The sequence below is a fragment of the Pocillopora verrucosa genome, chromosome 6, assembly GCF_036669915.1.
Source record: "Pocillopora verrucosa isolate sample1 chromosome 6, ASM3666991v2, whole genome shotgun sequence".
NCBI lineage: Eukaryota > Metazoa > Cnidaria > Anthozoa > Scleractinia > Pocilloporidae > Pocillopora > Pocillopora verrucosa.
In genome coordinates, this window is record NC_089317.1 from 6,086,241 (window position 1) to 6,108,284 (window position 22,044).

At 35.8% G+C, this 22,044-nt stretch overlaps 1 protein-coding gene and 1 pseudogene across 3 annotated transcripts; one reads left to right on the forward strand and one right to left on the reverse strand.

Moving 5' to 3' along the window:
* Positions 1-382: 382 nt before the first annotated feature.
* Positions 383-8,258, forward strand: LOC131780953 (uncharacterized). Of its 3 annotated transcripts, none has more exons than XM_059097579.2 (6): positions 383-614; positions 2,030-2,409; positions 3,699-3,798; positions 4,463-4,528; positions 5,061-5,188; positions 6,886-8,258. In XM_059097579.2, the coding sequence occupies exons 1-5, from the start codon at positions 506-508 to the stop codon at positions 5,153-5,155; spliced, it is 750 nt and encodes a 249-aa protein (XP_058953562.2). In that variant the 5' UTR covers positions 383-505; the 3' UTR covers positions 5,156-5,188; positions 6,886-8,258. The 3 variants fall into 3 exon arrangements, with proteins under 3 accessions (XP_058953562.2, XP_058953563.2, XP_058953565.2); XM_059097580.2 differs by having other exon boundaries at positions 5,149-5,188; XM_059097582.2 differs by lacking the exons at positions 4,463-4,528; positions 5,061-5,188.
* A 6,978-nt stretch (positions 8,259-15,236) lies between these two features.
* On the reverse strand, positions 15,237-16,705 carry LOC131780398 (uncharacterized; annotated as a pseudogene).
* Positions 16,706-22,044: the final 5,339 nt, after the last annotated feature.

The following is a 22,044-nucleotide window of genomic DNA, read 5'->3' on the forward strand; positions in this document are numbered from 1 at the left end:
TACATAAGGATAAAATTCATCAATAGATTCCATGTTTCCTTGCTACTATTCAATACAAGACCATAGATGACGTGAAAATGAGGTATGAACAAAAAAGTGGCAGTCGAGTGAGTCAATAATGTTCTTGCCATATTTGACGACTCCTGTGATCTGTTGCTAAACAGACCCACACTGAACAGAGCCACATTAGCATAGAGTAACTTAGATGACCTGGCACTCTGCTGAGTTAGTTTTGTGTGATAATTGTCGAACAAGTAGAGCTGCCACCACGTGAATGACGTCAGTCCTTATAAGTTCATTGCTATGACCTGTTTTACAAGATTGCTCTAAATTTCTACATGGTTACTTTTTTCCAAGGCTTTTATCGGCACATGGATCGCTTTGCTGTTGTCAAGTAAGCGGAGATTCCAATAACTAGACGGTGCGTGCTCTGTTGGTATTCATTAGTCAGTTCTCGGAAAAGACTGGAACTGCGAATCCATTAAAACTGATACGAATCAATGTCATGATTTTATGGAAGTTCGTCATTTCACGAAGCCAAGAAGCATCAAGAATGAGGTTTATGAGGTTTTACATCCCGTTCTTTATATCTGTCGCGACAGTTCTCGTAACAGGTTAGTTCAGTCATTTAAAAACCTCAATCGAAGAGGAAGCTTCGAACGCATATAAGGGGAATTATAAGGAGCCACGTCGTGTAAATTTTCAGTGAACATGTGGTTTAGCAAAAGGCGGAAGCGACGGCAACACTTATAATTTAGATTTAGCTTCGGTGAGACGTGAATTTTGGAAGCTGTATTTCCTATAACCTTCATGTTCGACTATGAATATAAATAGAAAATAACACGTGGTCAAATCTTCCAGTTGTCGCGTTTCGTTCCTAGCCGCGAGAAACGCCATGACAAAGCCACTGAATACATAAAGTTCGTCGGGTATTTCTTTTCGTTTGTTGGTTTTCTTCTACTTCTAGAGAGTTTAAACGTCTCTGTCTGTCGGTTTTTAATGTTCTAGCCGCCATAATCCGATGAAATTCCGACAAACTAACTCGGATCGAGAATTGCCGTTCATTCATCAACCTGACTGAGTGGCGCAAAAGGCGATTGACGTGTCAGCAGCTGATTGGCGATATCCAACACACCTGAAAAAATGTCGTATTTTCTCACGTGTGTTAACGTTGTTACGGCTTTTCTCAGGGCTGGAAAGCCTTGTAAAGCATAGTAGTTTACATGATAAACGACACAGACAATCTCTAAATAATTAATGGCATAACCGCGTGTTGGGGTTCGGTGAGGATGTCGCTGTAGATGAAAAGTGTTTGACTAAACGTCCATTAAATAAGTGTACTATCATATTTATTTTGCAGCCTGCAAGTGTTGACTTTTCCGACTGAGACCCATTTAAAAGTAAAGTTAGGTGTTCGTCCTTTTCTGGCGCCATTTCCTTTCAAATGTTGATTGCTGGCTTTCAAATTTCTTCCATAATAGCATTAGCATTAGCATATCAGTTGTTATGTTGCTGTTATACTAATGCAATGCTAATGAGGTATAAATACTGAACATGTCCGGCCATTCTGCGCCATGAGAGAGTTAGTTCAACTTTTGAAACATATTCACTAACTGATACTCTGAAGTTATAAATTAAAGTACAGTTCACGGTTCAGATACTTCGATTTATTTGATGACGCTCGTACCTCTAAAATATGACCTTGACTTCCATCAATGAATAATATTTGTATTTGAATGAATGTCTACTTTCGTTCATGGTTGATGAAGCTCTGTGGCGAGATGATTCCAGGAAAACATGGATCTTCTCAGAAAAAAACAAAAAGGAAAATCATCGACCCAAATAGTTACCCTCTAATAGCCTAGAACTAAACTATGCCTTCCCCAAAAATAGTCTGTTTACTCAAACTCTAAGAAATGTCTATGGTAAAGAGGAAATGACCCAGGGAAACTTAATAGTTAGAGGAGAAAAGTTAAGTAAAAAGCAACAACCTTAAATATTGAAGCCTTCTTTTTTTAATTCTGACAAGTTGCCAGCACCATCCAACCGAGACAGCCCAGTGCTACAACGACAGAGGGGTCAAGTTTTCTCTTCGAATGGGACTTTCATCTTCAAGATGAGGACGAAATAGAATTAACAGGGTTCATTTTTGGCCTTTGGGAGAATGGTTATACCACGTTTTATCTTATGACGGTAACCAAGCAGGGAAGAGTGATTTCTAATCCTCAGTTGAGCAAGACACATCCTACTTACGTTGGGCGAGTGACTTGGGTAGGAAACATATCGAAGTCGTATTTGGCCTATAAATTGGTGAACCTGACTTTCTCCGATAGCAACACATACGGATGTCAAATTGACGTGGGAGGTTTCCGACGAACAATTCATTCTAAGATCACCTTACATGTCCAGGTAAGATTCTGATGGCAAACTTGACGCGTATCTGCTTCTATGTACGATTGGACCTTGCCTGGCTAAGCCTTTAAGGCGCAATTATATATACACGACCTCTCACTTGCCCCAAGGAATGACGCCTCATTTTTATGTGGAAAGCTGAGATCAAGTGGCAAAATTATTTTGGGATACCATGCTTGTGGCAGCGGTATTCAGGGCAATTCTTTTGCAATTCAGGGTCAAATTTCCTTTTTTTTTCTTTGACTTTTCATGTTCGTGTTTTAAATGGCGATTTAAAAACTTCAGCGCGAAATTTTTCTGATAAGGAGGTTTTGGAAAGTGCACTCAAAATGTAGGCACAGTATCCCCACGGTTTTAACGCATCTGTCATCAGAAGGTTCATATGTTTTAGAAAAATGTCCGTTAAAGTTCCCATGAAAAGCATCTGAAAAGCATGTAAAAAATACCATCCCCTAAGCATCCTTTTCCACTTGCTTTGAAACTTGTTCTGGAAGCTTACATTGGTGCTCAACATAGTACTCGAGAAGTATGTACTGATTTATGTACATTATTGGTTATGTTACTACTACTATCATATCTAACAGCTCATTCCATTAGCAAAAGATTTTATCCACTCAAAGACGTTCGGGTTGTAAAATTACCTTTTCCGCTCAGCTCACTTTTAATAAAAATTTCGATGTTTGGGTGCTATTAGGTTAATAATAGCTCTGTCAAAGAAGGAGAGAGCTATCATACATATTACGTTCCAAGAGCACGAAAATGGGAACAAAGAGAGTCCGTCGGTTGGTGATTCATGTCGTTTCGTCGTTGCTTTCCCGAGCCGAATTTCTAGGAACTTACCTTAGATCCGTACATCATTAGTTAATGTGCTTTAAAATTTTTGCTTTTGTTCGTTTGTTTTTTCCTGTTTTTTTCTTCTGTAGAGGGCCTTATCAGAATTTCTCATGTGCCTTTTAATTGTCTTTCGTTTTTCCATCTTTTTCATCTTCTTCCGTTATAATGATAGGTTTTAGTATATTAGTTCATTATATTAAGTAACAAAAGGATGCTCCGTTTCTGTTTATTGCATGTCTTCTTGATACACTTTTGGATACTTGATTATCCACGAGAGGTAACAGCACTACTGAAGTGTTGATATTAAACTTGTGGCAACCAAACTGGTCGAAGTTTGCGATAAAGGAATGAAACGAATATAACGCAACTGAAATACTGGACCTAGTAAATAAGCTCAACAAATACTCATATGTCGCGAGATTAATTTAAATTTTCTTTTTTTTCTTTCCCAGGCGATAAATGCATCAAAAACACCTGAAATGAGTGTTTCTTCCATATGGAACCATGCTCCCAATTCTACATCGAGCAAATTTGTTCCATCATTAAAAGCGGGTAAGTTTCTTTATTAACTGTGTGCTTCTTCGTTCTTGGGTATGATTTGGTTTATCAATTAAGTTGGAAATTAAATTGGCCACCATAAAAAGTTTTAGGGCAGAGAAACCGCTTTATGGTAGCCAATTTACATTATCAACTCAGCTGATAAACCAAATGATGTTATAAATTGTTATCGTTTTGGCTCTTGTTCATGTTTTGTTTCATTATTTACCGATTTTTTATCTTTGTTATAACTTTGCATGATGTTGGGAAAATTAGACTAGCGACTTTGTAATCATTCCTTTACGTACTGAACGATTTTCTATAGAGGGAAAGATATATAGTTTCCCTCCGAGGCTAATTAGGATATGGTTTTCTCCCGGGAAGGGGTAGCTACTGTTTTCTGTCTTGTTTCTTTTCTTCAGAAGCGTGAGTTCGATTACATCTGCTTTCCAGGCATTCAAATAATGATGTCATTCAAAATAAAACCGATCAAACCTTAACCGTTAAACTAAAGGACAAAAATTATCTTTCAAATCGGCATTCTAAATATCCACGGTCACACGGAAAAATCGTAGGTTAACTTTAGAAACTCTTTGCGGTGGCCAATTTATATTTATATCTATAGCAAATATTATTAGCATGAAATTAAACTATATTGTGCTAATTGTTTGCCATGCAGGTGTCCTAGAAAATGTAACAGCGGGAAGTGTACCAACTTCGAATTCAAACATCTTGGTATCACATGGTACGCTTTCTTGTATCATCTCTTAATATGCATGATATTTTTAGCGTCAAAGATGTACCTACCGAAAGCTTAATGCAAATACCCAATCGTATTAATTTCCAAAAAATTACGCTTGGTAAACTATTTCAATATGAAGAAATAAAAATACATTATAAACACCCATTGCCACATTTCTGAAACGTCCACTAAGCGCGGAAATTCAGACAATTTCATTTCATTACAGAATTGGCATTAATCACGATCTGATTGGCCAATTTTCCGTTCTCAAAAACAGGTAATCCGTTTTCTCTCGCGTGACGCGTTTCGCACAAACGTGTTCACTGTGCAAACACTGACCTTACATTAATTTTTGGGAATTTTATCCTATTTAGAGTAACTCGATGTTGGAACGAAGCCCCAGTTCTCTCTTCCTTCAAAACAGAAATTTAAAGAAATTGTGTGCATTTATGGCGCAGTTTATTGAAAAATTTTGATTATACGTTCAATTTCGTTTCTGGTTGTATGTATCTGTTTTTTCCAATTTTTTCTATAGGGAGAGCTGGCTCCGCGAAGTCAAAATGGGAAATAGGGGTTGAATACTTAACTTACCTGTCAGTCCTTGCTATTCCACATTTCTTTAGGCTGTGAGTTCCGAGCTCTGAAGGAAAACTGGAGTGAATAGTGAGTACTAGTTAAGACTAGTAGTATGTGAGTACTAGTTAAGATTTTCAACTTTTTCTTTTCGTTACGATTTACCCATTGTGATTTCCATGTTGCCAAGTGCGATGGTTGAAATGATAAGTGTCGTTGTGGTATCCCATGGGATTTATTTACGCTCTAAAATCAGTGGACATAAAAGCTTCATATGCAGGAAATGTAAATGTTTATTGTTCCTTGGTATCTTTAACAAAAAGAGGGCATGGCAATCTTTCGAGTCAAAACTTTTCATAAGTTCTAAACTTCACTTAAAAACTAGAAAAAAGTCTGAAATATCCTAAGTTACTGGAAATATCGCAGACTTACTCTCTTAGGAAAAATCACGATTTCTAACGAGAAAATCACCTATGAAATAAACAAACTCTTCAACTCATTTGTTTGGAATGGAAAGGTGACAAAACCAAAGGAAGTGGAACGAGCAATGACTATGCGGAACTGAGGTGGTCTAAAAATTATTAATTTCAGTCTTTTAGTATGACTTTAAAAGCCACGTGAATCACAAAATACCTAAATACAACCAACCAAGGCAAGTGGAAACTTTTTTTGATCTAGAATGAGAGAGATTTGGTAACAGCTTGCCTTTTACCGGGAATCTTAACACAAAAGACAAGAAAAAATCTTTGAGAACTCGGGAAAATTCATGAAAGAAATTCTACTATTATAGTCAGAAAACAATTTTGAGGGACGCATAACCTCCGAAAGTCAATTTCTAGAACAAATTATTTGCCACAACTCGCTTATTGATGAAGTGCCCTTCCTTCTAAAAGTATAGCACGACCATGGTATTGACAAAGTAAAACATTTCAAAGATGACGAGAACAAATTTCTAACTCTACAAGGCTTCAAAAGTAAATTTAAATCGCAATATAGCCTTATGTACACATTGGAATAATTTCCACGATACAACCTCTGTGGAATGCATGCAGAAAGAATCTCAATAGAAACATCTGCAACAAACATCAAAACTTTTCGAAACGTTAAAAAGGTCTCAAAAACCTTGCCGACTCGTTCGTAAAAAAAATTATCTAGCGAAGTACCGTGCCCCGAACAAAAGTCAGCAGGGAGGGACAGCCGATTGTTGTGCAGGACAAAATCTGGAGTACGGCCTATATGTTAGCCTATAATTGTACAAAAATCACCAAACTTAGAGAATTTCAGTTTCAACTTTTGCACAGAGGGTTACCAACAAATTATTTTCTCGCTGTAAGTAATGTCACTACTGTATGTAATTGTTAGTAGTGCAAGTAATTGTAAGTAGAGTAAGCATTGTTATCTCCGCCAAAGAGGGTGAAAAACAACAACAACAAAAGTAAACGAAGAAGCAAGCCTTTACTTTTACGAATGACTGAGTGTGTGTCAGGATATCACGTTCAGCTAGTTGGTCTTTTCAAAGATCCGTGTTTAATTGAATTGACTGAAGTTTGCTGATGGCTGATGAAATCCATTATTTCCTTCACGATTGCCTCTTTTCCAAACACATTCCAGAAAACCACAATCATATTAGCTCGACGTAACACCTCTATGATTATACATACAGATTATAAAGGAATCATGATGTAGGCTTCATAGTAAATATTTTGCTCTGTTTACAACAATTTTTCCTTTAACACTGATTAAGAAAAAAAAAAGAACTTAAACTTTCAATATATATTGCAATGCAGGTGTTTGACCAACTTAGGATCAGAAACCAACCCATATCCCTGTGCATGTACCAACAACAATAACCAGCTTTGGAAACTCAACAATGACAACACCCTCCGGCCCAAAGATGACAGCAACAAATGCCCCTTTCTAATTGAAACTGGAAATAGTGATCTTTCCTCAAAGATAAGACAACAGATGCCGAGTGAGCCTATGTTGCACACGTTCTTCAAACTCGAGACGAAGAATGGCAGTTTCACCTATGATGGTTGGCAAGGGCAGAATCTCTACTTTGCCTAATTGGGGGTTACACTGGACCGCCATTTCAGGATTGGAGTCCAAGACCATTCGCTTGTGCTCGTCCTAGTCCACCAAATGTGCACTGATGTATCAGTGAGTTCGTTCCAACCTTTGAGTACGGATGGTTTAATTTTTTAGCCAGCTTCAGAGTAAACCAAAGTTGTGCAATAGCATTAGATTTAAAAGAAAATTAAATACAATCTGTTATGCGGATCAAAAAGCATTTTTGCGATTAGAAAGCTGCGTAACTGCTTAACAGAAATAAAGATCATGCGCCAGTGAAGAGCTTATTCATTTTTTGAGATGTAGAATGCGAATAGCTCTTAACAGCAATTCCAGTCACTCTCGGGAAGACATGCTCTGATGTAACAAACAAACTTAGATAACATATGTGAGTTTAAGAGGTTGGGAATCTGGAAAAACAAGGATCCTCCTCTAACTAGGACTAAAATTAATGGGGGCGCTCTTATTTTAATTCATATTTTTAATTTGACCTGCTTCCTCCCCTGTAATGTTAGGGCACATAGATGAAGAGAACATTTTTTTGTATTTTGATGCATGAAAGTTAAATTGGCATCCACATAATCACAAAGCAAGAATGTAAAGCTTTAGCTCAATAGGTTAAAAAAATTAAAATAAGAGAGTTTTACAAACCATGTCTGACTTTTTATCCTGGCTCTGGATATTTATTCAAATAACGTAGTCACTATCAGTCTCGTTCACTCTCACTTTCCACTGAGCTTGTGGAATTCATCACAGGCTTAAACTTTAGGTTTACAGAAAATCTTCGTGTGCATGTGTTTTCAATATATGAAACTGGGACTATGACTACTTCAAGAGACTTTACTACATGCCGTATAGGTACAGGCAGATGTTCTAAAAAAAGTTTGCTGAGCTTTTTCATTAGTACACATATATTTTTCTAAGAATTCTGTTTATCCAGCCTGTGCTGAATTCTAATTTTTCAACCAAATTTTATTATTTTTTTAATAGTTTTATATCTCCAAGTATCATTTAATGTTCTTGTAATTAAAACAATTACATCGAATCTTGTAGATGTATGGCACATTATTTTTTCTCTGATCCTCCCAACATTTTATCATGTGAAGGTACTGGTATCGGCTTTACAAGTATAGTCAAATTAAAGTTTTTTGCAAAACCCATGCATCAAGTTTTTTTTATAAAGTATTGCATCCTTCTTAAAACTAGTTTATCAGAATAAGAATGAGTTACTGGGCACAAGTATGGCTTTCAAGATCAGATAGTTTCCAGGTTTGAAAAAAAGTCACTGCCTATTAAAATCCTTAGTTCCTTTGCCCTGACAGCTCAACCTCATCCAAACATTGCCAACAGGAGTGATTAGCAAATTATTGATACAGACAAGAGGGTCTATCCCTACATACATACTCCTCAATCCTGTTAGCTTATTATGGACATGGCATTTCAAACATGGTTGAAATGCCATGGTTGAAGTTGTGACTAATTATTTTGTAATAGTGTTTATATGTGGAGGAAAATGGTTGGGTTGAAATATTATACAAAGACTTGCTAGTAGATAGTCAGATGAAAACTTTTTACATATCAATATAATGTATTGTTGCGTTTCATGTTAACATGTTGCAACAATTTCACCTCTTAGTAAATTCAATTATCTGCAAACATAAGAAAGTACCATCTAAAACTTTCAACCTATTTAATATAGCCAATAACAACATCAACTCAACTTCTAAACTTAAGAGAAAACTTGATTGATGTTTAAAATTGATTTCTGTGATGTAAAAATGAAATCCAGGTATCTTCTCTAAAAGACACCTACATTACATGCAGTTACAGCAGAGGTTATTAGGAGAATTAAATAACAGAAAAAATCTCAAAAAGACGTCATTTATTTCCAGCCAGAGGACAATCATGAAACATGAAACAAGAAGAGCCAAAAGCGAAAAAGTTTTCAAAAATTACACACGAGTTGAAAATTACTTTTTTTAAAATTTTCTACGCTAAACAGAGGAGGTTGAAACGTTGGGGAATAACGGTAGGGTAAGCAGTCATACCTGGCAACTTCAAGAGAAGATATAAGAGAAGCCCATACGATTCTGGCGTACTGTTTTACTGACTTGTGCTTACTGCACGTATACACCTCGATCCACCAGAATTGTCTTAACGCAAAGTGGTTTACTGTGGTCTCTTTCAATTTTGGCTCATTTTCCCAAACCGAAATTATAAGTCACGCGCTATAGGATATAATTTCAACTGATGATGATAGCATGCACTTCATCTGAAGAAGAAAACACTCCCTATCTTCGAAAATCTGGTCACAACATCAAGAACAACGACGAAAGTCGTAAGCTGTCTGAAGATACCGCTGACTGTGTATAGTTGTGAGAACATCGTCCCCAGGTCCAGACTTCGTCAATTATTCCCCACCTCCCCACCCCCCGAACTGGTCTTTCAATCCATTGAAGAAACGCCGGTGCTCAAGACTTTTATTACAGTTTTTATCCAGTATAACGAAGGGCTGGAAAATAAACTAAGAAGAGCTCCAATCTATATATTAGGACTGTCCTCTATAAATATAGCAGTCCAGCAGTTTTTGGTGAGAAGACACCGAAGAAGACGCTACCTTCAAGATTTTTCGACATTTTATTTACATTTACGAGCCGAAAGCGAACTTGCTTGCCGGCAAAGAAGAACTTGGGTATTTCCGAGACCACACAATTGGCTTCAGCAACTTCTAAATAACCATGCACTGGATCACTGGTGGAAGTAGAACTTGAAAGTTTCTCGCAATACCTTTGAATATATATGCCAGCTCGTTGGACAGGAGCTCCAGCAACAAAACACCAGGATGCGAGGTCCCATTCCAGTGAATCGATTTCAAGTTGGTTCTACGTCTTCAATAAAAACAACAGTTTACTTCGAAATGTACGACAACAGCACATGCTCATGACGCGTACTCTCCAAAGTCCTGTTCCAACTATTGGTAAAATGTCTGATGAGAACCAATCGTTTAAATTGTAATGATGAACATGATGATAAAAATAATGATAGTAGTAAAAATAAAATTGGTAATAATGATAACAGTTGCAATAATAATACTGATAATGACAATGATAATGATAAACTAATGGCAAGCTAAAATTTATTCCATATTAAAATCTTATGCTTAAAATTAGTCAGCGCGTAACTTATATGCAAGCTTTTAAAGGAAGCTCACTGAACACTCCTGATAAAAAAATCGGATGAAAATGGAGGTACTGATGATGATGGTAAGAATGATATTAACAGTTCTGATATTGAAATATCAAGTGAAAAAATTATAGTACCCTTTATTTGGTGTTGGGGTTACAGTTACACATCACGAGTGAGACAAGTTCGCTGATAACCCAAACTTTGACGTTTACATCAACGGAACCTTAGTTATCAAGAAAGTGCTCCCTGTGGATAATGCTAGGGAAAATGTTTATTCGTTAAGGCCGGAAGAACTTTATAGGGACAAGAAATACGAATACGAAATAATAAGAACGCTCAGATTTACTTAGAGACTACCTTGCCGTATAATACAATTTTTAGGGCTTTGTAACATATTAACATTTAGGCAAAGTATAGAAGTTGTTTATTTTGCCGCTCTGTTTTTAACCCTAGGTATCTGAACTCCATCATCTTCACCAACATCAGGTGAGTACGATTTGTTCTTTTTCAATTTTCTCAATGTCAGTTTTGGAGCAAATTTCAAATGAGTTTGTCCAAACTTATTCAGGGTTGCATTGACTTTTATCAGTCTTTTTTTTCGCAAGCAAAATCTTTATTACTGGTATTTTTTTTATCACCGAACTTAGCTCTAATATGCCTATTAGCTGCACCAGTGGAATCAAATTTGCACTGATCGAAGTGATCTGTAACCTGCCTAGTTTAAGGTCTTCTTTCCTTTCACACCCTCATTCACTCCAATTCTCTCCTCGTTTCCTCAATATTTCCTCAGTATTTCAATACACTTCCTCATCCCTACTCCCACCTATATTTAATAGAAAAACGAATTACAGTGGAACCTGCGTTAAACATTCACCAACGGGGAATGACAGCGTGACAGCTTCATACAGGTTGACCGCTATGCCGGTTCCACAGAATACGGGTATTATGAAAAACAATAAAGAGAATGTCATTTTATGCCACAATTGGCCATTTTATGTACCGAAACTACCTCACAAATACAATTGAGTCTATTTGGGCGGTTCCACTTTAATAGACCTTTTAATACAGTTGGAATACAATAGAAAAAGACCGTAGGGACTCAGTAAAGAGTGAACACGACCGCTTGATAGAAGTGAACGCTTTATAAAGATGAGAATTACAGTAATGAAGGAGTAAGAGTTTCGTTACTTTGACTAACCCTTCGACAAATTTAAAAATATGGCTTTCTTTTGCCCTATATAATATAACCTGGCGGCAGGAAGAGAATCAGCATGTACTTTAAGTCCTGATCAAGAGAGTGAAGCCTATTGTAAAAGAGAGGCTGGGCCTGAAAAAATCTTTGAAGGTAAATAAATGAAGAAACGAAGAAATACAACATTGAAAGTGATTATGAATGCTACGACTTTAATCCGTCTTAAGTTATTAACTTAACTCCAATTAATTTAACCTCAATCTATGCTTTCAATGAAAACTTCAATTTTCCATACCAAAGGTTTCATATTTTACAATTATGTATTTATTTGTTTATGTTCTGTTTTTTTCAGGGGGTTCAACTTTCACTGGATTGTAAATTTCTGGATTAGTCATCGGTGCAATCATAGCAATCTTTTGCCGTCTCATTAAAAAAAAATAGGTCCGCAATGCGTACACGTGTCGCACTTATGACATGTAATGGAAGTTAAACTGAAGGGAAAAATATGAGCGATAATAATTCTATTTAGATTAAAATTACCGTAACCTACATTGAAAACTTAATTCTGGACATTGGATGAAGTAACCGTTCGGATATCGCTCAAAGGGGAAGTATGGAGTTACATTTATCTCTTTAGAGATGAACACTTTTCAATATGATGGTCAATAAAAAAAACAATCAGAATTGAAATTCTTATGTATTGTTTTTAGTTACAATTGCACAAATGATACTGGTACTTCTTGCTGTTTGGAACTATAGGGAAAACTTCCTTTTTTAATGAATGAAGAATATTTGTCTAGGGAGACAAAAGAGAAAGATATAATGAATATGTTGTATCCATTAGTAAATAATTATGCTATAATTATACACAGTAAGATGGCACTTTATTTATAGAAAAGGTTTTTTTCATGGGAGGGAGGAACATAAGATGCAGGAATAGGTTACTTACCAGTTGATGATGACAGTAGTGCAGACCAGAATTCTTAGTAAAGTAGAAAGCTGGAACTTCACTGGCAGTCTAAGTTAAAGATAGATCTTTTGAAACTATTAAAAACACCCTTTGTTTAAGAAGTTAGTCTGCTTTTTGAGTCCATCTGTTATATGTATAAAAAAATATTTTTCTTATAATTTACTTAGCCATCTTTCATGCGATAGATCTTCAGCATTGGCATGATCAATGTATATGTTGTGGTTCTTAAAAAATTATCTTTGGTTGAAAGTTTTTCAATTTGATTTAATTTTAATATTTTATTGTTTCATATTAATTACCATAATCTATAACAGAAAAAAAAGGAAAATGAAACTGGTTTTTAAAATTTAAAATCAAAACAACTGCAAGGATAACATACAATAAATTTGACTACTATTTTCATTAGCACTAATAAGTATTTTTATTATGGCTGAGTGCCACAGAAGTAGTATTTCATATTCCTTCCCATGATTGTAGGCATTTGTGTCCTAAAATGTAAATAGTGTTACAATGTACCTTTATTACATGTACAGGAGGTTTTTCGTGATATCAAGAATTATCGAGGGCAAGGTGAGCATTATCAGCCGAAGCCAAAGGCTGAGACCCACAATGCTTACTGATACGTTGCTAGTTGTGGAAATCATAAAGAGCCAAGTTCAATAATTTTTATTATGCATTGATATGTCAAGAAAATACTCAGCAGTACTAAAGGACTTGATACCTCAGTAGTGATAACTTGCTTTTTTCCAAGTGTTCTGGTTTTTTTTGTTTCCTTGAGTACTCTTGAAAACTTGCCTGGCTACTTTTTCTCGACTTGTTCTGTTCTCTACAGGAGCGTTATTCAATGTTCCTCTCTAACAAGACACACATCGAGCCATCACTTTCATGTCCGTTGCCCAGTTCAAGCTAAGTGACTGCACTCACATAGCTTGGTGTTATAGACATGAGAAAATATCCAAATAATATGAGTTATCAGCAGCTCACAGAATAGGAATTTAGACTTAGTATCATAAATAATATATTTTATTTTATGGTATTGCAGATAATATAATATCATATTTTTCATGTTTTTCTTTATGGTGAAATGAATAGTGAAACAATAATTTAATTCACAGTGTCATGAAATGAAGCCCAAACTGCTTTATGGTCTTGAATATATGTTCTCAAAACACCTGCTTGGACATCCAAGTGGGATATATAAATGTATATATGTAATCAATTGCAGTTTTGTCGTCAGTTGTATGAGTTGATATCAACTGCTTGTAACCTTTATCTCTTACTAGTAAATTATACAATGGTCTCCTCTCTGTCTCAATAAGCCAATTTATGTTAAAGTCTCCAACAATAATACTGTTGTCTAGTAAAATAGAAAAAAATCTGAGTCATCCTAGACTTCTCCTCCCAGTTAAAATTCTCTAATTCAGAATCTGAATATCCTTTATCATCAACAAGCTTGCCAAGTATTCTAAGGAGATTATCCAATTTGTTTTAGCTGATGAAAAACTACAAAATAAAGTAGCAGGTCGGAGTTGTCTAATCATTGCAAAGATATCTTTTTTTGGCCTGCTCAAATGAAGGAGGTGAATCACACAGAGCTCTTTAGAATTTGTAGCCTTCATCAAGATGAACTAGTCTTTCCAGTGTACCATCTTGCTTGAAATGACTAGCTGTCAAATTCCTATTGTTTCCCTTGCATTTTATCAAAGCTACTTGTGATTTTCCGAAAAGAATCTTCATGTGCAATTTTTAGTTTTGAAAAAAATATTCTCAATACACATAGCTGCTCTTTCATCTGACTGTCCTAGCTAATTCTGATTTGCAAATATCACTGTAATGAACATCGACTAGTCTATCGTCATTCTCTGGCCTTTTAATGACCGTCAAATATTCCTGGATAAGCTAAATCTTCAGATTATTTATCTCTAAATATACTCAAAAGTACACTTCCTTCCCCTGGCGCTATATCTATATTTGTGCTCGCTCATTGTCTTCAAGAAAGTCAGTAGCAGTTAACATAGTATCAGTTACTACTGCAGGTATTTCTTCAGTCCAATCATTAAGTTGATTTATATCTTCACTACCATTTATTTGCTCGTTAGGTTGTGAAACATCATCAGTTTTACTTTCATTTTGTGACAAGTTTGTGCTTTAGCTTGTTGCCCTGTCTACACTAAAGGAAATTCATTGTTCTCTATAAAGGATACTGTTTGTAGGTAACCAGTTTGCTGCCTGCAAAATTTTATTAGGTTTAACATTCAAAGACGAGGCAGAACGCGTTTATTCTAATCGTCTTTTTAACTGAACTTTGATTGCTCCACTTTCTTTTGCAACCGCAGTAACATGTTGACAGTATTGTTAACATTTGCTGGGACATTTACCACATTTCCTTTTACTTTGAGCTGATTTCCTCTGGGAGCTTGAAGAAGCTTTTGAAAAGCCAACCTAGGTGCCAACATTCTGCACTCTAACTCATTCAAATAAAAAAAAGTTCGGTTTTGCTGGAAGTCATATTCCATTCTTAGCTGCACAGGGTGGTATTTTTTCTTTCTTCATATGTCTATCACAAGACTGACAGATCCACTCAATACCATCAACACTCGTTTTAGTTGGTAAATATTCTCCTGCAGGGTTGGAAAGTCTAAGTTTTTCAGCAGTGATAACACTATGTTTATACCACAACTGGTTACAGCAAGAGCAAACGTACTCTGGACCTCGAGACATTAAAAGGCATGAAATTTTCTGATTTCATCAGTAAGGGTTGAGGTATATACATTTTCCTCATTCCGATATTGACACCGGTTTGCCAATCTCTGTTGTCTATGGCTTGCAGATTCATTTGCAATTTTTTCTTTCTGATATTGACATTGGTTTAACAATCTCTATTCTCTACATTCTGCTGATGAATTCACAATTTTTTCATTCTGGTATTGACGTTTAACAGTCTCTCTTCTCTACATTCCGCTGATTCATTTGCAATTTTTTATCTTTGATACTGAGATTGGGTTGCCAGTCTCTTTTTCTTTATTCAGAAGATACATTTACACGTTTCTTTGTTCTGTTCAGACGCTACTGGGCCAACCTCTTTTCCTGTGATTCCTCACTTTCATTTACCGTTCTTCTTTTCTCATATTCACTTCTAATAATCAATCATTTTTCTTTTTCTTCTGGTGTTTCAGTTAAGACTTTTGCTTCCTTTTTATAGATTGTGTTTGGTTTCTTTTATTTCTGAAAGGCAAATGTTCAATTTTTGGACTCTCCTGAACATTTTGCAAACCAAGTTCATTATCTCTGATAAAGAAACCTTTAATTTCAAAAGGAACAGCCCCTACTTGTAAGCAGGAAATTTGCAAATATGATGCAAGGTTTTCAATTCCTTCAATGGTAAGCAAAGCACATTTTCTAAATGAGTGGGGCATCCCATTCAAATCCTTGGAATGAGGATCAAAAATTTTAAAGCTTTGTTCTGAATTCTTGATCACTGCAACTGTATTAATTCCAATCATTAACAAACAACAATTGTAGTTAAGTTGACAGTTTGAAAACACTTGTGTCAGAGAATTTTGAAGAGACATGTATGGCCCATTATTTGATGTAATGAACAAAATTCCTGTTAATGACTCACTACATTCCTATGTGTATGCTTTATTGTAAATTTAAACAATGCAGGGAACATCAATTAAGAGCAAATAATCATTTGTCTGGACAGAACACCTTACAGAAATACACCAATTATTTTCAATGGTAAGAATATTATTCAAAGTGGAAGAAGTCCACAAATTGATATCTTCTATGTGATGATAAATAATAGCAGTAAGTGACATTGCTTACCAGCATTTTCACGAAAGAGTGCTTCATTTTCTTGACTGTGGTCAGCACATATTGTTCTTGTTGGATCGATGACATCAAATATTGTAGGGCCTGGATTTTCCTCTACATCATTTGCCTGCCTTATAAGCAATGGAATATAGAACAAAATAAAAAACAAAACAAAATAAAATATCTCATCATTCCACATTTTGTGTTGTCCGACAACTTGATTCAGTACAGGTAAGTAAAATGCATTTTAATAGAACATCCTAAGCATTAAACTCCAAAAAAGATCCTTAAAACGTGATAAGATATCCTTTGTTTTCACGAAATTGTCATGAGAGCCAATCTTTGACCGGTATTGTTCAATCGAAATTCCCATAATTACCCTTGCGAAATGGCTTTTGGAATTCCTAGGAATTCCTAGGATTTTCCTAGGAATTCCTAGGAATAAAGGTGTGAATTTTCACGGTAAATTCGGACTGGGAATTCCTAGAGATTCCTAGGAATTCCCAACCATAACAACTCTGGTTCTAAAAACCTAGAAATTCCTAGAAATTCCCAGAAATTCCAAGTTTATAGCCAACAGGACTTGGAATTCCTAGGAATTCCTAGGAATTCCAACTCAGAGAACCAATGACGTTCCCTGAAAAGCTGTAAATCTAAAAAATTCCTAGGAATTTCTGGGAATTTCTGGGAATTTTTGGGAATTTTCAGGAATGTTTAAGAATTACTGGGAATTTTAAGCAAAAATTTGAGGCTAATGATATAAAATAAATACTTTAAATTAAAAAAACCCAGCTAAAATTCAAGTATTCAATGAAATTTATTTAGAAGCTTAATTAAGGCTTACATGTAAAATATTTTTGATTAATTATTAACATCAATGTGTGGTAATATTAGGATGGAATTTGATTTATTTTTCTTTTCTTGAAAACTTCATACGGATTAATCCTCAATTACAGCTATTCATATAAAATAGTTCTAATCAATCATTAAATTTGGTTTGACATAAATTGTGAATAAAATCTGTTGATTCTTTTCCATAAAATACAATATCTTAAGTTATATTTATATAGTTTTATTCGTAGGAGTGAAGGGGCTAATTACAGACAAATAAAATTGATTTTTTTGATTAAAATCTTGTTGTAACTGTAACAATAAATTAGAATGAAGTTATCCTAAACTGCAAACTTAGCTGCTGTTTGTACTGTTTGTTTTTTTTTTCCTGGGCTCACAATGAGTTGGCCTTGAATGAGGTTGTCAACAAGAACCTTGACCATTTTGTATCTGGATTCCTTGACATCTGAATTTGAAAAAAAATAATAATTATATTAAAATATGTATGTTTAAAGCTCAGACCAGGCTTTTAAGATGGCTATGAGGAAAAGGGCATTCATTGGATTCTCAAATTGAGAAATATCTGTTATATTGAGTGACTTTTATATTGGAGTTAGTACATCTCTTTCATGGACTTTACTAAAAAAGGGCTGAATACATTATTTTGTTTTTACCAAGGAGGGCTTCTTTATGTACTAAGGTTTGTTATGAATCTTGAATGTTCCCAAACGTGACTAGAGGAATCTTGAAACCTTACTGCTAGGTTTATTTCATTGTAAAGCATAAGCTTAAGAAACTGCGGCATGCAATTGACCGATTCGATTCTCAGAATTATTCTAGTTTCAGTTGCGCCGAGCGTTATGTAAGCTTAATTCGACCCGCTACATCTATTCTTTTATAAGATTTTGATCACGTAACGAATATCGCAATTTTTACTCACCACAAACTTTCAAAATCGTAGCTTTACAGATGGCCACTCGACCCTTGTTTGTACCAGTCCATATGTCAACTGTTGTCCCTTCTTTTAACTCCAACTCCAACTCGGCGCCAACGACTTTCTTCTCTTTTACAACACTAACGCTATTCTCGTTTTCCCATTGAACCACAATAAAAGCTATCTTTATAAATGTTATATTAACCAAAACAGTTGAGAAAAGCGATCAACCGATGAAAAGTACATTCAAAGATGAGCGCCAAATGGAGTCTTCTTTGTTTCCGATCACGGGCATGATCACGTGGATCTTTTAGGACTTGTTATTGGCTAGCAAAGTGAATCCGCTGGCTTGCCAATTGCAGTGTTAAGAGAAGCGCCCAGCTTTATTCTGACTTCTCCGACCGGCTCTCTGCTTCTAGAAGATGGATAGCTTGGTGATATAAATAAAGATGTGAGCTCACTCTATGTAGAAATAATCGACAAGAATCGATCGTATTACAAATGCACGATTTGTGGCCGAAATTTGTCGAGGAAACAAAGATTCGAAACTCACTTGAGTTGTGTTAGTGGCAAAGGTGAGAAATAACACAAGCCAATCACAGTTTTGAATGCGACTACAAATCGTCTTTTACCCTCATATTTATAAAAGAAGGATACTACATTCGGAAGTATAAGAGATACATAGATGATCCCAGTGTACCAGTACCTAAATCTACAAAGCTTGACCGTAGCAAGCGTTCAGCAACATGTTCCAACACCGCCATCTCGATTCCTCAGTCAGTCGTTTCCACTGAACTTAAAGCAGTATTGACAACAGAGTAGAGTGCGTCCTACAAAGGAGAAACATTTGTACAAGAGACAGGAGTAGCTATATGCGATTACAGAGGTGCGTTGGAACTCTGGTCCACAAATAGTTATGCACTGCCCGAAGTATAAAACAATTTTATTGATAGCTGACAGACAGAGAAGAACAACAAGTAAACTTAAGAGCTGTTATTATTGAAGTGTGACTAGCACTTTTCATTTTTATATAAAGAAGGACTTGTAATTTGCACCAAAAATAAAAAGATGTAATATTTTTTTGGGAGATCCATTGATTGGGACATTTAAGAAGTTAAGTTATGAAAGGAAACTTGGTTGGTACTTCTCACTACTAACAAGTCTTGTTGACAAATATTTTCAGATCAGAGTTTCAAATAAAGTAAATTGAAGACGTCATATAAAAGGTGTTTTTCCTCAAAGGGAACATTGACTACCTCTGTCTTGTCTGCATGCCAAATGTTTGCAAAGTGTGTGGATGATCCACAAGTATTGGAACTCTTACAAAAATGTTTTGTAAGAATAAAAACAGCAAAACAAATTACAGCAATTAGTCATGAAAATAGAGCATAAAACTGAAAAAAAAGCAGCAACAACAATCATGAAAAAAGAAATTAATTATGTGTTGAATTTGTTTGTCTAAGGCATGAAAGTTCTACTAAAAGTACTGTCAACAAAAAGTCTCTGACAGCGTTTGAGGCAACTGAGCTTGACTGTTCCAAGGTTTTCTAACAAAGGCAACCAGTAATGTAGGTTAGGGAAGTAAGATAACAATGTAATTATTGTTAATTATTGTGGAAGTTGGCAATTTTCATTTAACATAACTGACAGCTGGTTCATGAGAAAATCCATATTAATGTAAAGATTTACTAAAACTTAGTTTGAGTAATAAATTTCATGATCTTTAAGTTATAAACATGTACATGTATGTATATCTCTTGGTAAGTTTTGTATAGCATACCTTTTATTGAGCCAAAGTTTTGAGCCTCTGAAATTACTCTTTTTCTTAAAACCTTCACATTCAAGGTATTGAGAATTTCTTAGAATTTATGTGGACCTCAGGGTATTAAAATTGCCTCAAATTCAATTCCCAGAAATTCCCAAGAGTTCCACACTTCTTAAATTATAGGTAGTTTGTAAAGCTGAGAATTCCTAGGAATTCCTAGGGATTCCAAGTCCTCACAAAACTGGAGTCTTCCTTTCCCAGAAATTCCCAGTAATTCCAAGCTTTTTAAATCAGAGTTAATTTGCATAGTTGGAATTTTTGAGAATTCCTAGGAATTCCTAGGAATTCCCAGAAATTCCCAGAAATTCCCAGAAAACTGGGAATTCAGTTTGCAAGGGTCATTTGCATAATTGGGAATTGTTGAGAATTCCTAGGAATTCCTAGGAACTCCTAGGAATTCCCAGAAAACTGGGAATTCAGTTCGCAAGGGTACTTTCGTCGTTTTGAAATATATGCCTCCGTGAATTCTCAACAGTGCAAGGAGAATGCAACTACAATACAACTTTTTTCACTTCATGGCACTTTCAGGAGGCTTCAGACACTTTCAAACATTTTCAAACTCTTTCAGACACTCAGTGGTGCAACCCGCACCGATGGATCAAGCCGAATGTTGTCTTTTTAGAGCTGGTCAAAGCTCTTTCACAAGCTGCACTTACAACACAAGCCGGGTTTGCGTGTGTTGGATTCACTTGATGGCAAGGAACGTAGCTACGATAACAGAACGAATGGTTTTAATTTCATGATCAGAAAGGTGAATCTTATGTTAGTTTTCATTGTAGTTGTATGGATATTCTTTTTTAATAAATACGTGATCCAAAACCCTGTGTTTTTTTGTGTATAATGTCATTATGTTAAATATTGTTTACGCAATTGTCTTGTCACAGGCGGCCCAAGCTCACGTCTCGAGAAAAAGCCAACGATTAATTCATGAACGCGTCACGCGTTGTTTGACTCGGTGTTAAGTTACGAGAGGAACTGTTGGAAATTTGAACACGTTATAAGGAATAGTATAGGGAACGAAGTATGGTCGATTTACAGCGATAAATATTTCGAAATATGAACATTTTTCTCGTAAAATCAATAAAACTTACTCATACCCTGTGTATCCGTTGTATTTTCTGGCGATTTCTGCCGTTTTAAGCTTGCTTTACCATCACTGTTATTCACGTCATCTACTTTTATTACGTTGGTAAAATCTGTACAGACACACACCAACCAACTCGTGCGCAAAGTAAGAAGACTATATTGAAGGCTTGAAATAATATTGCGATCGATTTTTATCAAAAATGGGAAAGGAATATTCCACAATAGTGCAAATAATCGTGAAGGCGGATCGCAGAAAAGCGATTGCGTGACGCTCGGTAAGCTATAAGATGACATATTATTATATACCAGGCGTAAAAACTCTTCAGATTCTTTGTCTGCATTTTGTACCCATTCTGCAGTCTGCTGTCTGCATTTTGTACTAAAAGGTATCCGTGGCACCAATACAGTTTATTTTTGGTTACATTTATTCGCAAAACACACATAATCTACCACAAAATACCTGCGAGTGAGGTTATTCGACATTTTCGTTCTTTCCCACATTAATATTCTTCTCTCCCTTTGTAAGAATGTAGACATCACTCACAATGTTTCAAGTAATCAACCCACCCTACAAAAAAGTAACTCTTGCATGCATAGTATGCCTATGTTTTGAAATAGGTGTATGCCTTTGGCCAGACTTGAGCGCTCTATTTCAGTATACTAGTCCGACACCCGTAGTATCACTACACTTGATTCCAAGGATCCAGTACCATGCAGGTATCCCAGTTACCCTGCTCACAGGGTCTAGTGATAATTACACGATGCCCATTGTTTGCGTAGAGGCGGGGCTTCGGACTTTGTTTTCACAAGTATACTAACTTAAACGGTCAACTTTGTTATATAAAAAATGGAGGGTTGTTGTTCGTTCAAGTCGCTTATTGGCGGAGTTTGTGGTTATAACACTAAGAGATCGAAAGCGTGACACGGAAATTGTTCCTTTACTTTCATGCACTAAGAATATCGCAAGTCATAAGTCGGCTTTCAAATTTACTGGTCCTGAAGATGAGATCGACCTTATTTTGTGCCAAGCGCACAT

Coding starts and splice junctions, on each gene's coding strand:
- LOC131780953 (XM_059097579.2), top strand. CDS start 506: ATGATTTTATGGAAGTTCGTCATTTCACGAAGCCAAGAAGCATCAAGA. Junction 3,799..4,462: donor TGTTCCATCATTAAAAGCGG/GTAAGTTTCTTT, acceptor TTTGCCATGCAG/GTGTCCTAGAAAATGTAACA. Junction 4,529..5,060: donor AAACATCTTGGTATCACATG/GTACGCTTTCTT, acceptor TTTTTTCTATAG/GGAGAGCTGGCTCCGCGAAG.